We start from the raw sequence: 23,495 nt of genomic DNA, 5'->3' as shown, positions 1-23,495 counted from the left end.
TTTGCCAATTGTGTGAAACTGTCATCACACATTGTCAAGACATTGTACTATAGACCTATTAGGAGAACCATGCATTATGGCGGAGGCATATCAGTAGCCGTAGCGATATATCTAGTTTTTTCTTGTTGTTGCTTCGCGTTCGGACTGGCCGCAGTTAGTGTAGAACTTCGAAGTTAGTAAAAAGGCTATGACACAAAATAGACAGAAGATCCATCTGCCTGGAATTTTTTATCCCTTTTTAAAATAATTTTACGACCCTCCTCATCAGAGGGGATTCCGTGATGAAGCTAGACGTAGTCTCCGCGGAACATATCCCCGACGACAATTCTGTTAGTGATAGTGATACACAGTCACAGACCGATCTTTCGCCTGGGTCTGGTTCGGTCGAACGACAAAATACCTTGAAAATGTTAGCTTTACAACTTTGGTTGATCGCGATCGTTGCGAGGTTATTCTCTTCACAAACGTCACAGAACCAACAATTCCTTGTTCAGGCGTATCCAGTCAGAGCCGCAGCAGAGCAGAGCCTCAGGAATGCCGAGCAACATAGTCTTACTGCACTGCACTGGAAAGACAATTGGCGACTCCTTGCCTACCAGGTAGTAGGTACCTTGGGCTCCTTTGGATCCCTGCCCTCACGCGCCGCGGGCAATGTCGGCTTCCTTTCAGCATGATCATCCGCTGACACGCATTGCAGCTAGTGGGACTCGTATCTCGTTTTCTTCCGAAATCATCCTCGTAGACTGTTTGTCCAGCAAAAGTATCTTTTTTCCCCAAATGTTTGTTATGATTATTTTTTAGCATAAAAACTATTTTTATAGAGTGCAAAAATATTTCTATAGCCTATTTTTTTCGTTTATTCCTCTTTTTTCTCTTTAGAATATTTTCTATTTTAATAATAACAAAATAGTTTTTGAAAGCCTAAGATTGAGAGCAGTCGGAGTGCACAATGCAAATTGTGCAAGTGATCGGTGACTGTGCAAGTGATCGGTGACTGCTTATTCATTCGTGCTTATTCATTGCACGGGCAATCCATGAATCTGGATTTGGTGGTTACGACCTACACTAACACTATTTCTTAACAGCTAGGCCCTACTTATTATTAGAATCTAGTATTCTTTCAGGCAACTTTGTAAACCTAAATCCATCTATTACGAAAACAACATGTCTGGGGCACTTTTTGGTGGTTCTTCAGCGGGGTCTCGTCCTTCCAGCAAGAACCTTGTTGAATTTCGTGCAGGCAAAATGGAATTGAAGGGTACGACCGTCACGCCGGACAAACGAAGGGGTCTCGTGTACGTCTATCAGTCAGACGATTCGTTGATGCACTTCTGCTGGAAGGATCGGTCGTCTGGAACTCTTGTGGATGTGAGACATTTTAGTCCTAATATATTGTTTGTTTGTTGTTAAATATCCATGTTAACCCCGAAATAAAGGGCAAAATGTCAGTGAACTTTCCCTGCTACAAATGTAGCTAAAAATAAAATAAGCACTGTCCATATATTGTTCTACAGATTCGCATCATGACATTAAATTTTCGTGAATTGCAGCGACAGCTAGTTTTGTGGCATGGAATTCATAGCATTCAGTGCTTAGACATTTATTTAGAGTCAAAATTGTTATTATATAGAAGCTAGACAAGAACTTTTGTGCATTTTGATTTTGTGAATCTTGGTTGTCGCAAAATCAGTCCGGGAAATCCGCTCATGAAGGGGGCTCCGTCTCACAGGGCCCAGGCCCAGGGCATGGGCACCTCTGCTCTGGGGTACTCAAAAAAGAGGCTCCCTCCCTGCGCCCGCAGTGCTCATGAGGTCTCTCGTCTCCTCTTCACTTCTCATCCATCTCCCATCTGATGTATAAATGGTTGCAAGTTCGCGCTGTGATTTTTGTCGAGCCCACTGGAGGTGTGGGGAGACTAAGGGATCGCCTGCGGCGTCTGTCCGTCCGTCGTCCTTCCGTCCGTCGTCTGTCCGTAACGCTACAAAAACTATAATAACTCTCTACTGAGAATTTCAATTTCAATCAAACTTGGAGGGAAGAGTGGTTATGCAAAGTTACACATTTTACCAAACATGAAGGGCACCTCAAGGTCAAAGGTTACAGGCAGAGGTCAATGAACTTTAGGGCCCAATGTTAAGTTTTTAGGGCGCGTTTCGTTTATGGCTCGTAACTTTTGATGTATCTGTCTGTTTGTGACCAAACTTAGATGGTAGATGTCCCTTGGGAAGTTGAAGGTCACCACAAGGTCAAAGGTCACAGACAGGGGTCAACGAACTTTTAGGGCCCAATGTTAAGTTTTTATGGTGCGTTTTGATTATGGCTCATAACTTTTGATTCCTTTCTCCGTTTGTGACCAAACTTGCATGGTAGATGTCCCTTGGGAAGGTGAAGGTCATCACAAGGTCAAAGGTCACAGACAGGGGTCAACAAACTTTTAGGGCCCAATGTTAAGTTTTTAGGGCGCGTTTCGATTGTGGCTCATAACTTTTGATCCCTATGTCCGTTTGTGACCAAACTTGGATGGTAAATGTCCCTTTTAGAGTTGAAGGTCACCACAAGGTCAAAGGTCATAGGCGGGTCAATGGACTTCTGGGAGTTAGAAAAATATTAATTTCTTGTGTACGCGAATGGACGAGACACAATTTGGCACTTGCCTTGTTTGTTAAACGTTTACACACACGTCACATGCCCACACTCCATGATGAGAAGAAAAAAAGAATCTCTTGGTTTTGACAAAAATCGAGTTTTAATAAAAACAAATAGATTTTTTCCTCTTCTCATCATGGAGAATGCTAGTGTGCAGTGACAATGTAAAGGCAAAATAAGAGGGTGTGGGAGGTAGGGGACATATTAAACAAAGGCACTCATTCCATACCATAATTTTCATGTTTTCATATTATTACATGTAACTATTGTAAGTTCATCTGCAGTTTGTACAAAGCCGTAAATGTCATGACCTTTCTCATTGTTTTGACAAATTTTGAAGATAATTTGTGATAGGCATAAATCTTCAGCTGCTACAAACTAGATTTTGAAAATACAGTGTTTTACATCAAGTTTTGAAAGAGTTTGTACATGTATGGACCATTCGTCAGTTTCAACAATGCTAGACTACATCTGACTGTTTAAGTCTGTATCTTGACCTTGACATGTTACAACTGCTGTAGCTAGTTCACATTTGCACAGTGAGGAATGTGAACATATATGTGACCCGCTACAACAAAAGGATCCTAAAGTCGCTGATGGCCGAGCCGAGAAAATCGAGTTTGAAATCACATCATCAAAATTGGTCAAAACAATAGGATTTCTGTTTTTGGCACAATTTTGTAGTCTAATGTTTTGTCCATCATCTGTCAAAATTTTGAAGCTAAATGATCAAAGGAAAGGCAAGAAATCTGCGTTTTTCTGGGCCATGATTTTCCAACTTTCAATGTAGCAGAAACGTGTCCGAAGATTTGGATTTAGCGCCGCAGCTAGACTCCGCCCCTAGCAACGAGGGAGTGATCTTATTGGTCAGTGCGTGGCATCCTGATTACTGATTGGTCGTGCGTAGACCACTGGCGCTAAGCTTGAATGAACATGGCGGAGGTCGCTAGGAGCGTGCCTTCTATTGTCAAGCAGTGAAAACTGTCTCGCCTCCCCTTGATCATGACAGCGTCTGAAGGACAACTTTGAAGGCGTTTTACTCGAAACTCTGATTTCCTCAACCACTTGACATGCTCTGATAAAATCATCAATATCTCCGTAACCGAGTACTTTTGTGAGTTGTGCTATATATGAAATTAAAGTAGAAGAGTAAGGGAATAATGTCATGCCATTTTGTGAAAATTTTCCTCCCCCGACTTTCGGATCCTTTTGTTGTAGCGGGTCACATACATTGTATACTATAATTGTCTAGATAGCTTATGAATGGGGGCAGCCTAACAGGGTACCGGTACTGGTATTTTCTCATTTTCATTTTCGTGAGGAACAGTATCTACAGTACATCGCACCGCTGATTGGTAACTACAATCAGAACAATGTAAATTCATGTCAATGCATCACCCTTTGTGTTGTGTTTCTTTTTCAGGATTTGATCATTTTTCCAGACGACTGTGAGTTCAAGCGAGTGCCACAATGCACAACAGGCAGGGTGTACATCTTGAAGTTCAAGTCCTCGGCTCGTAAATTTTTCTTCTGGATGCAGGTACAGTGGGCTTACCCCCTCATTCTCACTGGTAGCACCACTCTCGCTCCTGTACGTTAAGCGTAGACATGTACAGGTTTGATCATATTTTCTTCTGTGAGTTAGGGCTGAAACCTTACATTTATTATGACAATGATGAAGTCTGCATTTAGTAATTGAAATAGTGTACACACTACAGGTGTACATGTATGAGCACCCAGTGACCTTTGGAATGAAATTGATAGTGTTTATGGTTAAATTGATTTCATATAGAAATGAATTTGGAGCATTAAACAAGGATCTGTATTTCTATGAAATTACAAACCTGTCTGCCCGATTGTTGTGACACGAGGACCAGGTACATGTACTTGTGCTGTGTAAAGTGATGAATGTCTGTTTGCCTGGTTGTCTTGTATTTGGAAATCTTTTCGATAATTCTTTCAACCGTTTTTTTTCTTTTGGTTCTTTTTTTTGTGCGAGGAAAATTTCCCATCAAAATCTTTAGATCATGCTATGAAAAATGAATGAATTCAATAGAAATTAGATTTAAATACTGTGTTCTCATGGAATCAATGTAGAATGGCCCCACAAATCATGAATACCATTACTATGCCATCATCCAGGGCCCTGTTTCATAAAGCTGTTCGTAAAGTTACGAACAACTTACGAGTGACTGGTGATCGGTTCTGATGTGCTATACTTATCAGAATGTCCATAATTCAGCACAAGAACTGATCACCAGTCGCTCGTAAGTTGTTTGTAACTTTACGAACAGCTTTATGAAACACCCCCCTGGTATGATAAGGATTACCAAACTTACATGACTCTGATACATTCCCCTCTCAGCAAGTCTCCTACTCCAAATCAGGGCAATTACCCCCCGAGGGCAATTACATGTACCCCCTGGCTAAATACTGGTTAGTGATAAAGTTAACGCGTTGAAGATGAGTTCGGAGTATACTCGGGCAGGTGTCTACGGGAAATGTATGTTGAAGCAAAATCAGTCCGTCCTCAATGGGTTAAGAGTAAAGATTAGGGTGAGGTTTAGTGTTAGGATTAGGGTTAGGGTCAGGGGAAGGGTCAGGGTAATTGCTCAGGAGGTAATTGCCCTAGACCCTCCATCTCATTTGTGTGCAGGAACCAAAGACGGACAAGGATGATGAGACTTGTCAAAAGGTCAATGATGTGCTCAACAACCCCCCTGCTCCGGGATCCAGTGGTCTTGGTGGGGGGCGTGGCAGTGGCGGTGGGCTACCTGCTGATCTGGGAAGTCTCGGTTCTGCTCTGGGTATGCTAGATGAGTCAGAAAAATCATGAAGATTGCTTCCTTTTGTAATATTGCATGGTTTGTTTCTTCTCTCACTCTCTCCCTTTCTGTTCATCTTCCATTTTTTTTTCCTCTTAAATGCCATAGATGAAAGATAAGAGCATAAATTTCATGATTTTTCTCTAGAAATGTCTAAATGCAAATGCATTTTTCTCAGAAAAAGAGACTGTAGCATTTCTCATATTAAAGTGAAGATGACTTCATGAAAGACACTATAATCTTTAGTGGATCTATCAAGGTGCTTTTATGTACTACAGATCCTAAGATGTATGAATCTGATATTATAGTCACGTGACAATTTCATTCATAATTCATTTCAATCATATTTCATAGTTTGTAATTATGTGGTATAAAGTCACTTTTTCAGACATGCTCTGACGTTCCCACTAGGCTTTTAGGGTTACAGCCATATTCTACCCTGCCAAAATTACTAGAAATGTAAAGCATTGTTGTTTTTATTATTGCTATCATATTTCGTCTGAAGACAGAACATGTACAACCCTCACATTACCAAGTATTACTTTTACCTAAAATGTTGTTTCATGATGCTGTATTGTAGGACCATGACAAATTTTATTCACATTCTGTCTTGTGCTTCACAAACTGTCAAATTAGGTGAAGGAGGTCTGCAGTCCATGCTAGGCAACATGGATCAGCAGCAGATGATGCAGCTGTTGAGTGGGGGCGGTCTAGGAGGACTTGGTAAGTTTGACAGTGCAGGACCATGGCTAATTGTACATTGGAGATCGGGTAAAAAAAATGGGCAACGAATGTAGCAGAATGATCCAGGTACAAACGTGTAAATCAATGAGATGATATGTGACCCTGCATCACAAAACCAACAAAAAGTCGCCAGGCATGGATTTTATAGTTCAGAACAGATTCAGAAAGAGCAGACCTAAGGTTTAAAATGATGTGTAACTTAATAAAAATGGACTCTCCTATAAGCCTGTCTAGATGTTGGAAAGAAAGCACACACTCTGGAAAAGTGTGAACTGAGAAAAGAGGCTCTGAAGTACAGGGTCTATTCAAGCGCTTTAATAATCTTTACCAAGCTGTGCTAGCTGAGCGATGAATGAAACAAAAAGCAGGATGTATAGCACCGGAGCAACAACAATGTAGGGATTCTCAGATCAAGTTGAAATTAAGCATGCTTTATCAACACATTCTGTTCATGATTATTGGCAACTATCAAAGTAGTAGCATTATCCTTTCTAAAGTTGTTAGAATTGAAAGTGAAGAGTGTACTGGGTTTCTAAGAAATGAAAGCGGACTCTATAAAAGACAGCCCTAATCACTCTATTCTACCAAAGAGTGTGCGAGAAAAAAATGCTTACAACACAATTACCTGCTTGTTTTATGATCCCAAACTTAAGCATATTGTAGAAGAAGACTTTCTCTTTCAGAAAATATGAAAACCTCAAGATTGACCAGGTTAATCCATTTCACCTATTTTCAATCCTCACACAAAATCAGTGTGTGCGACTTTTTGTTGGTTTTGTGATGCACGGTCGCATATGGTGTTGGAAACACCAGGTCCTCACAGCTTTAATATGTACTATGTTCCTAATACCTTTGTCTAGTCATGATGACTATTTGGATAGAGCAGAGTTGCGAGTTTGAAATGCATAAGATTAAATAGATATTAAAAAAAGTGGACAACAATTTGATTTATTTTTCAGGTCTAGCATGCATACTGACCTCATATTGTGAGCTTACCGTTCACATGCATTCCGAGGTTGTGGGTGTTAACAGGTTATGTCAGTGAACGCAATGATTCATGTAGTACTATTTGGTATGTTTGTATGTTTGTTTGTTTGTCCCCTGTTCATTTTTTTTTTCTTTTTTACCGCTTAGACCAGGCGTCCACTAGGGCGCGGACAAGACGCGGACAAGCCCCGGAATGCAAATTTGGTATTCCGCACTCCTTCGGGAACCTGTCCGCACGTTCCTGAACGTTTCCGCTCACTGTCCTAATCATGTCCGGGCGTTTCCGCACCTTCGGGAGAGAGAAAAATTTCCGCGTCCAAATTTTGATCGAGACCAAAATTTGGACGCGGAAATGAACTTCCTGACACCTTCGGCGACTTGTCCTGACGATGTCCTGAGGATGTCCCGCTTGTCCGGAACCCTTCCGCTCCTTCCGCATACGCTCCGGAAAGAATCCCGCGGTGTGGGGAAGCTTCCTGAATGAAAGCGGAAGACACCAGGAATGTTTTAGGACAGCGCGGAGCCGATGCGGATCTATATATGCAAGTGTCCGGAACCGACGCGGAAATTTTGTGATCCAGACACGAAAATGTCGACACTTTCCGCGAGCGTCATGCTAATGAAACACAAAATGAGTAAGAAGGGAGGCGAGGCCCCCATGCAAATATCCCCATCAAAGGCACACCTTTCGTCTAGTGATGAAGAACAGGTAAATCTAAGGAATTTCCGGTCCCAGAAGGCAAAGAAGAAGATAGTAGAGACTGTGCCAAAAGCAACCAGAAAGAAGTGAAATCAGAACCCTAACTTCCTAGTAAGTTTGTTTTGATTTGATCTTTTCAGAAATTATTTTTCATCTGAGTGACTTTCCTGGTTCCTATTACTTACTATAGTACATTTTCCTTTATGTTGTTTTCGTACTTTATTTGCAAACAAACTAGGTTGTCCTATGTGACAGCCCAGCTGAAAAATCACAAAAGTAGGTGGAAGTACACTCAGAAAAAAAAAGCATAAAATTTTTGGCTAAATGTTAATGTATTATATAAACATGAACAAGTTGTTATTCATACGTAAATGCTTTCTAATGATACAACATATTAGAACAAAAGACAAATTCATCACACTAAAAAGCATGAATTCAATTGCAAAGATATACCTGTGGTCTCATTACAATGTAATATCTTTGAAGCCCAAAATAACAATGAAAGCTAAAGATGATGGAGGAAAATGAAGGATTTTCTGTCACTTCAAAATTCAAGTGAAATGAGAGAAAAAGCAATTAATCATGAACTCGAAAAAGTGTTAAATTTCTGTCTTTCTTTTGTTTTGGTTTTTGCTGAGTGTATATATTTAAGTACACATTAAGCATCACAAATCGTTTCAGAAATATTCTTTACCTGAATGATTTTCGTAGTTGTTATTACCTTATATTTTCTTCTCTTTTTGTTTTAATTACAAATAAACTCGATTGTCCAATTTGACAGCCCAGCTGAACCCCCCCCCCCCAAAAAAAAAACAAGTAAATTAAAGTAGGTTAAAAATATTTCACCACTTTTACACTTCATTGACAATAGGCTAGTAAGCTCTAAGCATGAAAAAAAAAATTCTCGGACTTGAAAATGTTCAAAAGTGATCAAAATAAGAGAGGGTTAGAGATGCACAAGGGTAAAAATCAGAAAAAGAAAAACAAATTTAATGATTAGGATCATTTTGGCATGCTCTACAGAAGTATCAGACAAAAATGTTTATACTTCACGATGGATAAAGCACAGGTCTAAAAAAAAGGAATAAAGAATATATATATATATATAATCAATATATATATATATATATATATATATATATATTCGATAAGTAACAAAACTGCAACAAAGTTCATGCTGTATTCACCAACGGTTTATTTCTTGTGAAGAAATAAATCGTTGGTGAATACAGCATGAACTTTGTTGCAGTTTTGTTACTTATCTTTTTATCTTGCCCACACGTGGACTACCTTATCAACATGATTATAATAATATACATATATATATATATATATATACATTTACATTTTTATGTATACTATAGAATATATTTATAATATATATGGTACAAAAAGTTTGCGAATATCATCCATGTGACTGTAGGCAGAGAAAAAATTGTTCTCCCAGATGAGACAAATAATAAAAAAAAAAATGAGTCGTCAGTCGACATGCAGACAATCCTATTCTTTGACTTTTGGTGGTCACATTTATCAAATAATATTGACCAATCATATTAACATAATATCAGCCGCTACTGCGGAAGCACAACAAGGAGCATCAATGACGGCTAGCAGTCAAATGAGGAAAAGTCAAAGTCAAAGTCAGCGCCAAATTTATACCTTTCCATTTTCCTGGTATTGTCCGCAGTTTGTCCGCATGCCTAACTTGTGTTGTCCGGAAGGCATCCTGATTGTCCGCGTTCATTCCTAGTGTAATCCTAGATGTTTCCGCGCTGCCCGGCTACGATTAGCATATTCCGAGGTATTTCGCGCTCTTCCGGAGTGATTCCTAGGAATGTCCGCAGTCAGTCCGCGGACAGTCCTAGGAATGTCCTCGGACAAGCCGATTCACAAAGTTATTCCGCGTCTGTCGCGGACAGGATGCCGAAATAACAAAATTTGCTTCCGCAACCCTTCCGGGGCTTGTCCGCGCCCAAGTGGACGTCCGCCCTTACTGGTACGTTTTCAAAGGACAAGGAACATTCCAATGCTTTGGGTACTTTGTGATTGATTGGGCCTGACATTCCTAACATGGACTGCAATGGAGATTATATGTAGGAGGCTATTTTTGGTGTGCATAAGAAGTTTACATCATCTGTTGTCTATTATTTACCATATCTGTTATCACTTGGCTCTGTTGGCTTGCAGGACCCCTCGGCCTTCAAAGCCTTCTTGGGGGAGGTAGATCAGGCCAAAGTTCTTCAGAAACATCGGCGTAAGTATCTTAGAATGAGTTTAAAAACTATGTGCTTCTATTTGCTTTTTGATTTAATAATTTCTTTATGATAGTTCCATGGTAGTACAGTGCTCACGCGATATTTAGGGACTGCGTAAAATAGTGGGAACTCTGTAAATGCAGAAAAAGGAAGAAAAGAAAATGAGTAACAAAGTTTTACCATAAACGTCAATATTTTTGCACAATTAATTTTTTTGCGCTAAGCGGAACAAAAAACATTCGCGGGTTCTTGAATTCATGCTGTGTGATCAGTGTACACAATTCAACCTATCCAAAATGTGCAAAGGCAATCGCGAAAATATTTCTGCAGGTTTTAGAATTCGTGCAAGCCAAGATAAAGAATTTGTTTAAGTTTCATGCACATGTTTCATGCACATGAAAATATCTGGTTTTATAGTATATTTGTGTGATTGAGAGTTTTTCAGTGAGGAGAAATGCGTTGAGTCTATTAGTAGGTTTGGGAGAATAGACGTATCACAGATATGTGTGCTGATGCTTGTTTCAGGCCATCCAGAGCCCAATCATCCCCAGCTGCCCGGCCGGCGACCACTACTTCGGCCACCCCAAGCACCACCGGCACCAGCACCCCAGCGACCAGTCAGAGTACGTCGTCGAGCCAGGCAGCCAGGTCGGCTGCTGCCACCACCACCACCACCACCACGTCCAGTGGTCAGAAACCCATCCAGCTCAGTGATCTCCAGAGTATTCTCAGCTCCATGAACAGTGAGTCTGTTTAGGTGATACGCTATCAGCGTATCACCTATTGTGATTGTCAAAATCTCTCTTTATTTCTTTTTATTCTTCTTTCTTTCTGGACAATTTTGTGTCATCAATATCTCAAGAATGACATTACGGAATAACATGACATTTTCAGGGAACATGTCTCATGACAATATCTAGCCACAATAAGGTTTTCATGACAGTAACATATCTATGACGTCGTCTAGGCGCCATTTTGTGATTTTTGGACCATGTTACATGATCGATCATAACTTCATAACTAAAGGTCATTTCTGTATCATTTTTTGTGGACATAAAGTTCAGGTCACGTTCTATCTTACTTCTTTTGATGCTAATTACCTAGGACATCATTAAGTGCGCGTAAGCGCGCGTCAAAATTTTAAAAGGCTCAAAACAACTTTCCAATGGGAAATCTCGAAGTTTCAGACAATTTTATGCGTTTCAAACAATTTTGCGCGTGCGCGTCCGTCCGCGCATTTTCGCGCGCACAGCGCGTCAGCAACATGAAAATACACTTTTTTTGACAGATTTGGATTCCTGATACTTTGAGCAACAATATCCATTGATTTCTAATCGATTCCTACAAATAACAAAGCAATGCACTTGCGTCAAAGTTCAAATTTCGCCTGCGCGTCTATGTGCAAATATAGTGAAAAAACATGTCTTTGTTTATTTCGCCATAGCTCTTTAAAACGTCAGGTGACCCTATGTTTTTATTGCATATTACAAAAGCATATAAATTGGACTTGACGTTTCAAGTATCATTATTTCCATAATTACATTATGACGTCATCATATCGTCATCTGAAATCAAAAAAGTGGAATTAATTTTTTTGAGGTACTGTTTCTGACATTCATTTGCTCGTATCTCTGTTGTTTAAGCTCAATATTATCCCAAATTCAGATATGTTGTACTTTGAACATTTGCCTTTCAAGTCCATGTCATGGTTTTGAAATTTGATGACGTCATCATGCTTTAAATTGTGTTTAAAGGTAAAGACGCAAAATCGGACAAGTTTACGTGTATTGTCTATGGGAGGTGATTTTTTTAGAAACCATGCATTGACTTGACAACGTTTAAGCACCTTTATCTCAGCTGATTTTGCTTCATTTCCTCTGAAACTTATTTATGTTGTAGATGTGACAATAAGCTGCAGTAATCATGCATTTTATTCTTTGAAATCTCCTCATGAGGTTGACAATTTTGCAATTTAAAACTGAAAATGAGAATGGAATGCGGACCAAACGATTCGTGATTCATCTTTCACGTACATAAGCTTACGTTCCTCTAATTTTCTCGTCGAGACGTATGGCCGAGTGGTTAGAGGCGTCGTCTTAGAAACGTGAGGTTGCACACGTACGGGTTCGATCCTCACAAGAGCACGAAAGAAAATAATAATTTTTTTTTAACTTTTTTTCTTCAATGGAGTACTACACCTTCGTCCATGTAGAAATCACGTTTGCATGTAAACACACCTATACGCACACACTCACACAGTATACCTTTGTTTTGCGTTGGAGACTGCATTACTTCGTCTGCTGCAAAATTATAGTTTTGCAGGTTGGGCTTTTCAAACTGATACAGTATACTGTAACAAAATGAAATTTGTTCATATCAATTCAGTAACACAATGTAGTCGTGGTTACTTTGTGCTGATTTATACATGTAACAAGCTATACATTGTAAAAAAGGTATTCAGTCTTCTGTATTGATGATTATTTGTCAATTAGTGGTTTTTGTGGAGTTTCAGATAGTGATAAAAAGTATGGATGATAAGTGCAGCGATAATTCCTATAGTTAGTTCAAAGCTGTGTTACAGATGTTTGATACATACATTTAGCATTGTGTGTGTGTATATACGTGTGTATACAGGTTGGCCATATGACACATTCTAGACAATTACTCTTAATTGATTAGCAAACGTGATCAGCTATGGAACTGAATATGGTACTAATGTATGATGTTAATGATTCTAATTAAACTGTGACGAGTTTAAAGGGATAGCGTAACTGTGTGTAAAAATAAGGCAATTATAAGGATATTTTAGGGCAATTTGATAACCATGCCTATAATAATTTCATACAGGTACTAATGCCTCCCTCATATTCATGTGATAGATCGTCATGTCAATAGCAAACTGACAACGTACGATGAATGTGTTATATATTGAACAACTGTCTTTCAAGTCCATAACGTTCCCCATATTTTCCCGTCGAGACGTGTCGCCGAGTGGTTAAAGGCGACGTCTCAGAGACGTGAGGTTGCGGGTTCGAACCTCACAAGATCACGAAACAAAATACTTAGCTACTTTACTGTTTTTTTTTCTTCAATTTTGTATTACATATTCGTCCATGTAGAAATCACGTTCGTATATAAACGCACCTATACACACACACAGACACACACACACGCCATATCCCTCTTTTTTGTGTGTTGGAGACCACATTGCTTCGACTGCAGCAAAATTTTGCAGGTTGACTTTGTCAAACCGATCATAGTATGTAATGACGACGACTGAGGTGTTGTACTTTGAACAATTTTCTTTCAAGACCATGTCATTGTTTTGTAATTTGATGACGTCATTACACTGAAAATTGTGATTAAAGGCAAGGTATCAAAACCAGCCGATTATAGGTTTTATGTCTGCGGGACGTATTTTTCCCAAGTTGCCAGAAATGGTATAGCGACCTCAGTCGTTACAAGGCCGCTTTTCCGTCTAGCAATGCAATAGATGTTCACACGGCCGCGTTAGTTGAGTGGGCATTGACTTTCCCCCCGTTATATCTATACATTGTTGTTGTTTTTCTGTCTTACCATTTCCGTGGATGACCCGTGGCCGAGTGGTTACAGAAACGGTTTCGCATGCACGCTCAATATAACTTCAAGGTGCCTATATCACATTCTTTTCTTTGTCGATCACAGATGACTGTCATCTGATGACCACAAGCGTATCACCTAACTCGTCCTCAATGTGACGAGTTTTCATGTCTCGTTTTATATTAACTCTGGCAAAAGTTTGACCAGCTGACAAAGGCCTTCTCTGAGCTTTCTATTTCCATTTTAAAGAGGAATTTACCCATCTCTGGAATGACGAGACCTTCCATCTTAAATTTTGGCGAAAGTCACTTAAAAAAAAAAATTATTGCCAAATAATCAGTCAAGCAAAGTCTTGTCCAAATCCTAGCTGTCTCACACCAAAAAATAAAGCCACCGCAGCATGCCATAGGAAAGGCTATCCCATTTGTTATATTGCTTTGACTGTCATGTTGATTCACTCTCCTGAACATTTTGACATTTTTGAGTTATGAGGTTTTGTCGCCCCAACTCTGAATTATGTAGACTCAGTGAATGCAGGAATATGATTATACAATTGTGTAAAACTGAAACACTTCGGTGAAGTTTGAGGAAAATGAGACAATCCATAAAAAATTATTGAATTTTGAGAGTTTTGGTTGAATCCATGTGCCATCATCCCTGGATATTAAGAGGATTACAACAATTTGTGATTTCATTTTTCAATAGGACAGTGATATTTTTAAAGAAGATATTAACCTGTTCTGCACGGGAACCTGGTGGCCTGTGTATTAAGTCTATGGGCATTTCAGAATTCAGTGTGGAATGGGTTAAGAGAATTCAACATATTTTCATTCGTCTGGTTTAAAGTGTATCTGTACACAGAAATTTAGTTTTCTGACATTGTAGGTTCTTGTACTGGTAATATCCCTATGAAATATACAAAATGTAAGTGTGCAACATTACATACATAGCAATAAAAGAGACATAGAGCAATCTCTAAAATGCCAAAAAATTACATGCGCCTTGATCTAAGAGTAGTCATCTGGCGTTATCGACTGCATTCGATTGCGTAGTTCGATAATTTTCTGTACGATCAGTGTACTACGATACTCTCAAAGCACACAAACGCACGCAAATGTCCATGTACGCAGCTAGGTCGGTACTGCCACACCGCGCTGCGCCAGGCCACTGACCAGGCAGCCGTGGCAGCATCTACTCATGTGGATGCATATGGCTCGATGAGGCGATACCGATAGACAGTATTTGATAATAGCTGTGTGCAGACGGAGGCGAACGAAGGAAACGTGCACACACCGATGGTCTACCAGCGGCTACTATTTTCAGATCTGGCTACTATTGCCGCGCGCGCTAGTGCGTGCTGATTTATTAGAATTAATATTTCACAGTTTTGGGCATTTTTAGCTCACCTGAGCCAAAGGCTCAAGTGAGCTATTGCGATCGCCCTTCGTCTGGCGTCCGTCGTGCGTCGTGCGTCGTCCGTCGTCCGTCGTCCGTCGTGCGTCGTGCGTAAACTTTTTACATTTTCATCTTCTTCTTGAAAACCCCAGGACCGATTTTCATCAAACTTGGCAGGTAGCATCCCTAGGGGGTTAGGAACTCAATTTGTTAAAATGGGCACCATGCCCCACCCAGGGGGCCCCCAGGGGGGCCCAAACCCCCCAAAATTAAGGAATCTGTAAAAATCTTCTTCTCTAGAACCAGAAGTGATAGAGCTAAGTTAATACTATGAGTTAGTACATTGATGACTTTAGTTTCAAGTTTGTTCATGGCAGAATCAGGGGTGCCCCCCTTTGGGACCCAGGGGAGGGGGGTGGGGAAGGGTTCTAATGGGGCCTAAATTGTACATTTTCATCTTCTTCTTGAGAACCCCATGACCCATTTTCACAAAACTTGGCAGGTAGCATCCCTAGGGGGTTAAGAACTCAATTTGTTAAAATGGGCACCATGCCCCACCCAGGGGGCCCCAGGGGGGCCCAAACCCCCCAAAATGAAGGAATCCACAAAAATCTTCTTCTCTAGAACCAGAAGTGATAGAGCTAAGTTAATACTATGAGTTAGTACATTGATGACTGTAGTTTCAAGTTTGTTCATGGCAGAATCAGGGGTGCCCCCTTGGGACCCAGGGGAGGGGGTGAGGAGGGGTCCTAATGGGGCCTAAATTGTACATTTTTATCTTCTTCTTGAGAACCCCATGACCCATTTTCACCAAACTTGGCAGGTAGCATCCCTAGGGGGTTAGGATCTCAATTTGTTAAAATGGGCACCATGCCACACCCAGGGGGCCCCCAGGGGTCCCAAACCCCCCAAATGAAGGAATCTTTATAAATCTTCTCTAGAATCAAAAGTTATAGAGCTGAGATAATACTACAAGTTTGTTCATAGGAGATCCAGGGGTGCCCCTCTTGGGTAGGGGGGGGGGGGGGGAGGGGGGGGGGGTGGTTGGAAGGGTCCAAATGGGGGCCTGAATTGTACATTTTCATCTTCTTCCTGAAAACCTCATGATGGATTTTTGTCAAACTTGGCAGGTAGCATCCCTAGGGGTCAATATCTCAATTTATCAAAATGGGCACCATGCCCCACCCAGAGGGCCCCAGGGGGCCCCAATCCCCCCAAATTAAGGAATCTTAAAAAAATGGGCCCTTGATATTGTACATTTTCATCTTCTACTTGAGAATGCCTGGTCAAATTTTGGTAGAGCTGTGAATGATTTAGATTAGTGACTGCGTGAAAGGTGAACTTGCGATACTCAGGTGAGCGCTAGACCCGCGGGTCTCTTGTTTGTGATGGGATAGAATTTTCTGTAGAGATCTTAGGACGTGCTCTCACTCCACTCAAATTTAAATTTTAGGGGAGAGATTCCCTTTAAGAAAAGAGCACTTATTTCTTTCAGAAGGCAGGCAAAATATGTGTATATGGCAGTAACACAATCATGTCCATAACAAGTTTGAAGAATGTGTACTTTTCATTAAAAATAATAGCATTTGTAAATAAAAAGTTCTATTTGGTCTCATCATGTTGTCACAGCTGATACTTATAGATATAATGCCCGTGGACTATTCAGTAGACCCATTATTATGTGTGATTGTGTAGTACATACAAACAGAGTGTAGAGTGAAATCTGAATTCAGGCCTGTGAATTCAATTCATAACATGGCATTTTTTTTTTTCTTTGTTTGCATGGCTTTAATATGTATTTGTCACTTATGTTTCTTTCTTTTTTTTCATCCACTGAAAGTTAGTAACACTTGGTGCCATGTCCTCTTTACAGTAAATCAGCTTTGGTTAATATGTTTGTTCTCTTTGTTCTTTTCATTGTAAAACAGTACCAGCGATCCAGCAGCAGCAGCAGCAGCACAGCCAGGTAAATATCTTTGAAACTCTTGACGAACTTTCTGTCACATGTAGGCCTATAGCTAAATAGGGTGGCTTAATCCTAACTCGACCAGCTATAATATACAGGTAGATGATAGAGCTGTGTGGGGGTGGGGGATGGGGGTGGGGTTGGTAGCAGCATCATCAATTTTGATCATTTGGCTCCTGCATAATAGGGTACTAAAATAGTGAAATACTCCTGTTCTGGATCGGATTGATTCAACACTTCCCATCGATGTGTTAAAATATCATCACCTGTTTATCACCTACCCTCGTTGGTAATTTATTGCTTGCTTTGATGCTGATTGGGAGTAAAATCTGCTGGTAGTGATGATATGCCTTGAGTGGAATTTACAGTATTCTCAGCCTACCTCCTCCTCATTGGATGGAAGTGAAGCGTTTACAACTATGGACATGCATAGTGTACACGCATAAAGCGCATATTTACTATAGGGCAATATGGGTAATATAGGGCTGAAGGCAATTGTTGTATTATGCCCCCCCCCCCCCTTCAACCAATCACAATTTAGGATTCATCAAAATGAGATCATATAATACCTATTATATTCCACATACTAAGAATCTTGCTATAGGATTGGTCAAGAGCTGATCACGTGATAAAGCATAGTTTTGCCCATCACATCACCTGAGAGGAAAAGTTCGTTACACTCTATGATGTTAGTCATTTTGTTTCGCTGATTTCTTAGTCCACACAGTCCTAACGCGTGATATAACCTACAATTTTGAGTACGCGCAAAATAAAAGTGCGTTGCACTGTGGTGTATCATTTGACCTGGATCAAGTGATAGACCACAGTGCAACGCACTTTTATTTCGGTGCCACGCGCTGAGCGCGGAGCAAATTCGTTGTTTTGTCATCTACGCACATACGTCTAACGTAAACTTCGTAGCCTAAGCAGTGAGGATACCTAAAGACAGCTAAAACGGTTTCAGATGTGGAATAAAATGGGAATATCTAGGCCTATGACCATAGATGTGGAATATAAAGCAAATAATCAACTTTTAGTTTCAGGCAATGAGACAAACTATCACTTCCTCAGCTGCGCATCGGAAAGATAGCTACATCCAGATCGCCTCGAAAGTGATAGTTTGTCCCATCACCTTCACCAACATTGATTGTTTGCGTACTATAAGAGTGTGATTGTAGAGTGATGGTATCCCTCACCTTTGACCTTTCTCTTCAGCCGTAGACCTGAGTAATCTGATGTCCTCTGAGGCCATGACCCCTATCCTGGCCAATACTGAGATCCAGCAGAAGCTCATCCCATTCTTGCCTGAAGGGGAGTCATTGCCGAAGGATCCCGAGCAGCTCCGGGCTACCTTACAGTCGCCTCAGTTTCAGCAGGCATGTCTTGTTTCTTACTTCTCCTATAGACCAAGAAATTTGTTTTATTTGTTTGTTTGTTTGTTTTTTTTTTTCAGAAATGTGTTATGCTGAATTGTCTTTATGTTTAGTCGTTATTCAGAGTTATTTTGTATGGTCACATTGAACAGCGGAATCCGCCCCCCCCTCGATGTTTTGCGCAATGATTTTGCTCCGCACAAAGACCTTGCTGCGAGGCTTCTTCACTTTTTTCTTTCAAGTGTTGTGCAACTTTTGAGACCAAATTAGCAACGTCCATGTATACCGTTATGAAGCCACGCCCATCTTTATAACGGCATGTCACCCCGAAACGGGCACAATTTTGGGATTCTGTGTACATTTCCTGTGGAAATTGACTACTGTTAGGTGACTCTTGTGAAGTGACTCCTGTGAAGTGACTCCTGTGCAATTCCCTGTCATTTCTCTCCCAGCAGCACTGGGCATGTTCACAGCGGCGTTCCAGTCAGGGCAGCTTGGGCCACTCATGAATCAGTTTGGGCTGTCGGCTGAGGCCACAGAGGCAGCCAACAAAGGGGGTGAGTAGATTACCACTTACGCATAATAATCGTCCAGTGTGGAAACTTTACATATCTCATACAGTGCGCTCCCGTTATAACGAACACGCTTATAACGAAATTCCGGTTACAACGAAATAAACTTTCTGGCCACAACATTACTGGCTCTTTGTGTTTTATTGCTTATATGTTCGGTTATAACGAAATTTTGATATAACAAAAGAAAACTGCCCATCCCGACAACTTTGTTCTAACAGGAGTCCACTGTAGTGTAGTACAAAACCAGAAGTGAATCAAAAAATATTTCCTTGCACTGAATTTAGTATGCAATGTTGATTGTGTGAAAATTTTCACTTTTAAAAGTATCTGTGTAATGTCACATGGCAAGCAACTTAGCATCTAATACAGTGGAGGAGTTTCTCACACTGTTGACCAAGTGTGAACTTGTTCAAAGGCATATCTTGGCTGTGTATTGTGGCCATAGTCATGATTTCAGAGTAGATTAGAAACAAGAATATTGAGAGATAACTCCTGATGATTGGCATTCTCAAATGCATTTCAGGCCACAGCCTTACAACCAACCCCCCCACCCCTCACTTACCCTTTGCCATGCTGGTGTTTGGTCACTACTAGCGACTTATGCACAGGGGAACCTAGTTATAACGAAGACGCAACAACTGTGACAATTACTGTGTTTGCGTATCAAGTTGCTCACTGTATCAGTGTACAAAGTATTTTATATAGTTTGGACCTGAAAAGTCATAATAATATAAGAGTGTTTCGTTACGTCCCCCCTTTTTGTAATGAGGTTCTACGGTATTGACTCATGTCATATTTTCTCCCTGTAGACATTGAGGCGTTCAGTAAGGCGCTGCAGGGTTCGTCGGGCTCCGCAGCAGGTTCCAAAGAGAAGAAGAAGGACGACAAAGGCAAAGATGGCAAGGAAGGGGACGGAGGGGAGGAAGAAGCAATGAGTCTTGACTAGATTGTAAATTACGGCTCAGCTCAATTCCCACAAAAAGTGGGCCAGCTTGGATTTCCAGTCTTCTCCCTAGTTTTGTAAGAGAGCTCTAAGCTTTTGAATAATACGTGAATGCTTAAGATTGGATCACCCCAACCCATTTAAAAAGTGATTGTTGAACAAGAGAGTTGGGACTTACTCCTTCATAAAAAAAAGGAGGAAAAAAAATATATTTAAAGAATTGGGTCATTCCAGTGTGCTGCTCAGAAGCATCAATGAAAATCACAGTGAAAGTAGCGCCTGAAGAAAAAAAAAATATGTCAGAGAAAACTGCTGATATTTAAGTTTTGATGTTCTTTAGGCTGCCAAATATTGACAGTAGGTAGAGAAAAAAATTGCTCTCCCAGGTAAGGCAAACTTAAAAATTTTGAGTGTGTCAACCCAAATGACATTTTGATGCATTACAGAGAATCGTAATTTGCGAGTTTTTGTGGGTTTTGAGCTGGGCAGTCACATAGCAGATACAAAATGTATACTTCTTCTTTTTTTTTTTAAACAATGAATATCATAATCGCTTCTTTTAGCCCTATCCCCAAAACATGTACGCACTGCTCAACATACTTACAGAGTCTTATGTTCCAAACTCGTGCTCTGTGTATTTACGTATCCTCATGGCACAGTTGATGAGTGACATCACTTACATTAATTAACAGTCAGCACTCTTTTTTTTTCTTTGCTTAACAATACTGTTCGCCCAACTTTCAACTGGAGATTATGTAGCCATCCCAATCACTGTTTTTTGACAATGAGACTCCTTGACCTGCTAAACTCATGTGAGTTTCTCCCACATTGTCGTCATGTACATGAACATTATCATTATCATCTATGCTATCCTTATCATACAAGTATCATTTCCTGAAGTCCCTTTTGATTTCACTCTTTGGGATTTGAAATTAGGTTTCCTTGAATTCCCTCTTGTCAAGGCCGCTTTGCATGAATGCATTGATAAAGAAAAATTTGCTGAAACTATTTTCACCAAATGTTGCCCAGCAGTGATGCCTAACATTGCATGCCATTGTAGTTTTGTGCAAGAATTGTCAGTGTTAAAATATGTATTTAATAAAAAACTGTATATCTTTGACTTCTTTTTCAACTAGATTTCCAGTTTCACATTCATATTAAAGTCACAACATTTGACTTGCTTGGTACTGTCAGAAGGCGAAAAGCAAGGTCAGTTGTTTTTTACGTGGTAAAATGTAGTTTTCTTTAACCTTGCATTAGAAGAGGATTTACCCAGCTTTTAATTCTAAACAAAACATGTACAAGATTAAAAAAAAATCTCATCTTCATTTCTGAGAAAATGTTGAAATTCCTTTTGCAGTTATTTCCAATGTTGCAGCAGATGAAATATGTCTGAAGAGACAGAATTAAAATTGCAAGAATGGAAGAGACATCGCTTATTTTTTTCTTGTGTCTTTGTGTAGTTTTTCATCCTTCTGCCTTTACGATTTTAATCCTTAATGCCATTATAAGTATTTGAATGTTGTTTGCTGATGACTTTGTGTGTGGTGTCCAAATGCTATTTGCCAGCTGTTCGTATTCTCCATTATGATTTTAGTTTCTAACATATTTATGCTAAAATCATGTTTCCTTGGTAAATTTGTGCATGCAGGATTTTATGAGTAGACTATGTATAAAGTTTGACTTTGTTTTTACAGTTGGCTGCTCCAGGAACAAACAAACATGTTACGTATGAAAATGGCATGTGGAGACTTGTGATGGTGTCGTACACCCCCCCCCCCCCCCCCCCCCCCCCCCACCAACAAGACAAAACAGCTAGACAGACAACGAACAAGCCATAAAAACCAAAGCAACACACAAAAAAAATGTATGTTGTATAACTGAATTGTGTACTGTGTGAAGTTTGGTCTCTTACGGCATCAGGAACTGCTCCTGCTAGAGGTCCAATTCAAAGTGCCATCAGTTTTCTTTGAACTGTGAAACTCTTGCTGTTAACTGCACAAGCCTTTGTCGTCTTTCAACGGCCTCAGTGGAGAGGATCGAATAGAACGCAACTTTAGTGTAATACTAGGCATTGACCATTTTATGCCAAATTTCATGGTGTGTGCGGAGATAAAGAAGTGTGTGTGTATACACATAGTTGATGGTTATTATGGCGTACAATGATTCTGTATTATGAGCATGCATTGAAGGAGTCTTTAAATGTGTCCATGTTCCTACATGAAGTTATGTTTGCAGGATTACCCAACAAGGTGGATATGAGCATGGAAGCCGGAATTTGTTTATAGAATGACGGGATGTTGATCGACGACGATGCAGTCTCTTTGTGACGACAGAATGCATCTGGGGGGTGTTTCATGAAACTTTTTGTCGGTGATTTACACCGACAACTGTTAAAAGCTACTGAAATCCTTGCGTCTGATTGGCTGATACCAAATTTGTCGGTGAAAACCTCCGACGAACTCGTTGATGAAACGCCCCCCAGGAGATTGCAGATTGTGCTAACTGCCAAACAGCCTTGTGTTTACAGCTGTCACCAGTACTTATAAGGGTTGTAAATTGTAGTTTTGTGTTACGGATTGATGTGTTTTGATTCGAAACCTCAGTCTTGTTTTCCAGTGTTGCGGCGTGGGTAGTCCATGGAATCAAAGGGCTTCTTTCAATCAGACAAAGGCCAGGGTCTCAAAACATGCAGAGACTCTGAATTTTCTCATTCATGTGACGATGCTCCTAATGATGTTTGTGGGGTAATGCTTGGCATGGGCGAGGCAATTAGTACAGGACAGAGCATGAAGTGATTGGCAACATGTTTATGTACCTCGGCATTACATCTCGGGCACAGAGAGACGTGTAGAACAAGTACGATGCAGTCCAGTTGGCTCAAATTCTCCTGTTGCATCCTTGGGGCTTCTAAGCGTACAACATGTTTATCCCTTTGGCTGGAAGCTGGATATTGTGTGGTGTGGTGGTGTCGTGATTCTGCACGACTTAATAGCAAAATCACAAATTTACGGTTTCTCTGCACTGAAAAATGCAATGTCAGAATGAACAAACAAAACTCTGAGAAAAACATATTTGAGTGATTCTTCACCAAGGCCATCATTTTAATCTCTGTCACACTGGAGGAATTGTGTAAACTATGGGATGGACAGATAGTGCATTGAAATTTTTGCTTTCATCTCACCCTCTTGTCCTATCCAGTGTTCTTGCTTATGACAATGTGCAACACTTCATAATCATTTTGTGAGCCTGATGCATGAAGTTTGCATTTTGTTTTAATTCAAACTCAAAGATATTATCTAGCCATCAGTGAGACACTGAGGAGAAGTAAGTTTAGTGCTGAAGCCAGGCATATCTTTATAGTTGACCTTGATTGTAAATGCAGTACAGCTCTTACTGAGTGCATGAACGCTTTAATAGTGCGCAAACTGTTGCTACAAGTGTGTGATAACATATTTACAGTGGCTATCGCTTGTGACGCAACATGCGACCAGTAAAAATCAACAC

The 23,495-nt window shown here is 40.3% G+C and overlaps 1 protein-coding gene across 1 annotated transcript; it reads left to right on the top strand.

The window, feature by feature from the left end:
- The first annotated feature begins 1,026 nt into the window (after nucleotides 1-1,026).
- LOC139712430 (proteasomal ubiquitin receptor ADRM1-like) lies at nucleotides 1,027-19,991 on the top strand. Its single transcript, XM_071624252.1, has 10 exons — nucleotides 1,027-1,368; nucleotides 4,070-4,186; nucleotides 5,303-5,453; nucleotides 6,108-6,194; nucleotides 10,090-10,156; nucleotides 10,683-10,904; nucleotides 17,066-17,097; nucleotides 18,313-18,477; nucleotides 18,926-19,027; nucleotides 19,855-19,991. Exons 1-10 carry the CDS (start codon nucleotides 1,165-1,167, stop codon nucleotides 19,989-19,991), a joined length of 1,284 nt encoding a protein of 427 aa, XP_071480353.1. The 5' UTR covers nucleotides 1,027-1,164.
- Nucleotides 19,992-23,495: the final 3,504 nt, after the last annotated feature.

The sequence above is a fragment of the Diadema antillarum genome, unplaced genomic scaffold, assembly GCF_040938485.1.
Source record: "Diadema antillarum isolate AM-2024a unplaced genomic scaffold, OU_Dant_1.0 seq00001804_RagTag, whole genome shotgun sequence".
NCBI classification, from domain to species: Eukaryota; Metazoa; Echinodermata; class Echinoidea; order Diadematoida; family Diadematidae; genus Diadema; species Diadema antillarum.
This window is presented reverse-complemented; position numbering and strand designations above follow the sequence as displayed.

Excerpts from the sequence above, each read along its gene's own strand:
- LOC139712430 (XM_071624252.1), top strand. The coding sequence starts at position 1,165 with ATGTCTGGGGCACTTTTTGGTGGTTCTTCAGCGGGGTCTCGTCCTTCC. Across the intron at positions 17,098-18,312 it reads AGCAGCAGCAGCACAGCCAG|CCGTAGACCTGAGTAATCTG; the intron begins GTAAATATCTTT and ends CTTTCTCTTCAG. Across the intron at positions 19,028-19,854 it reads AGAGGCAGCCAACAAAGGGG|ACATTGAGGCGTTCAGTAAG; the intron begins GTGAGTAGATTA and ends TTCTCCCTGTAG.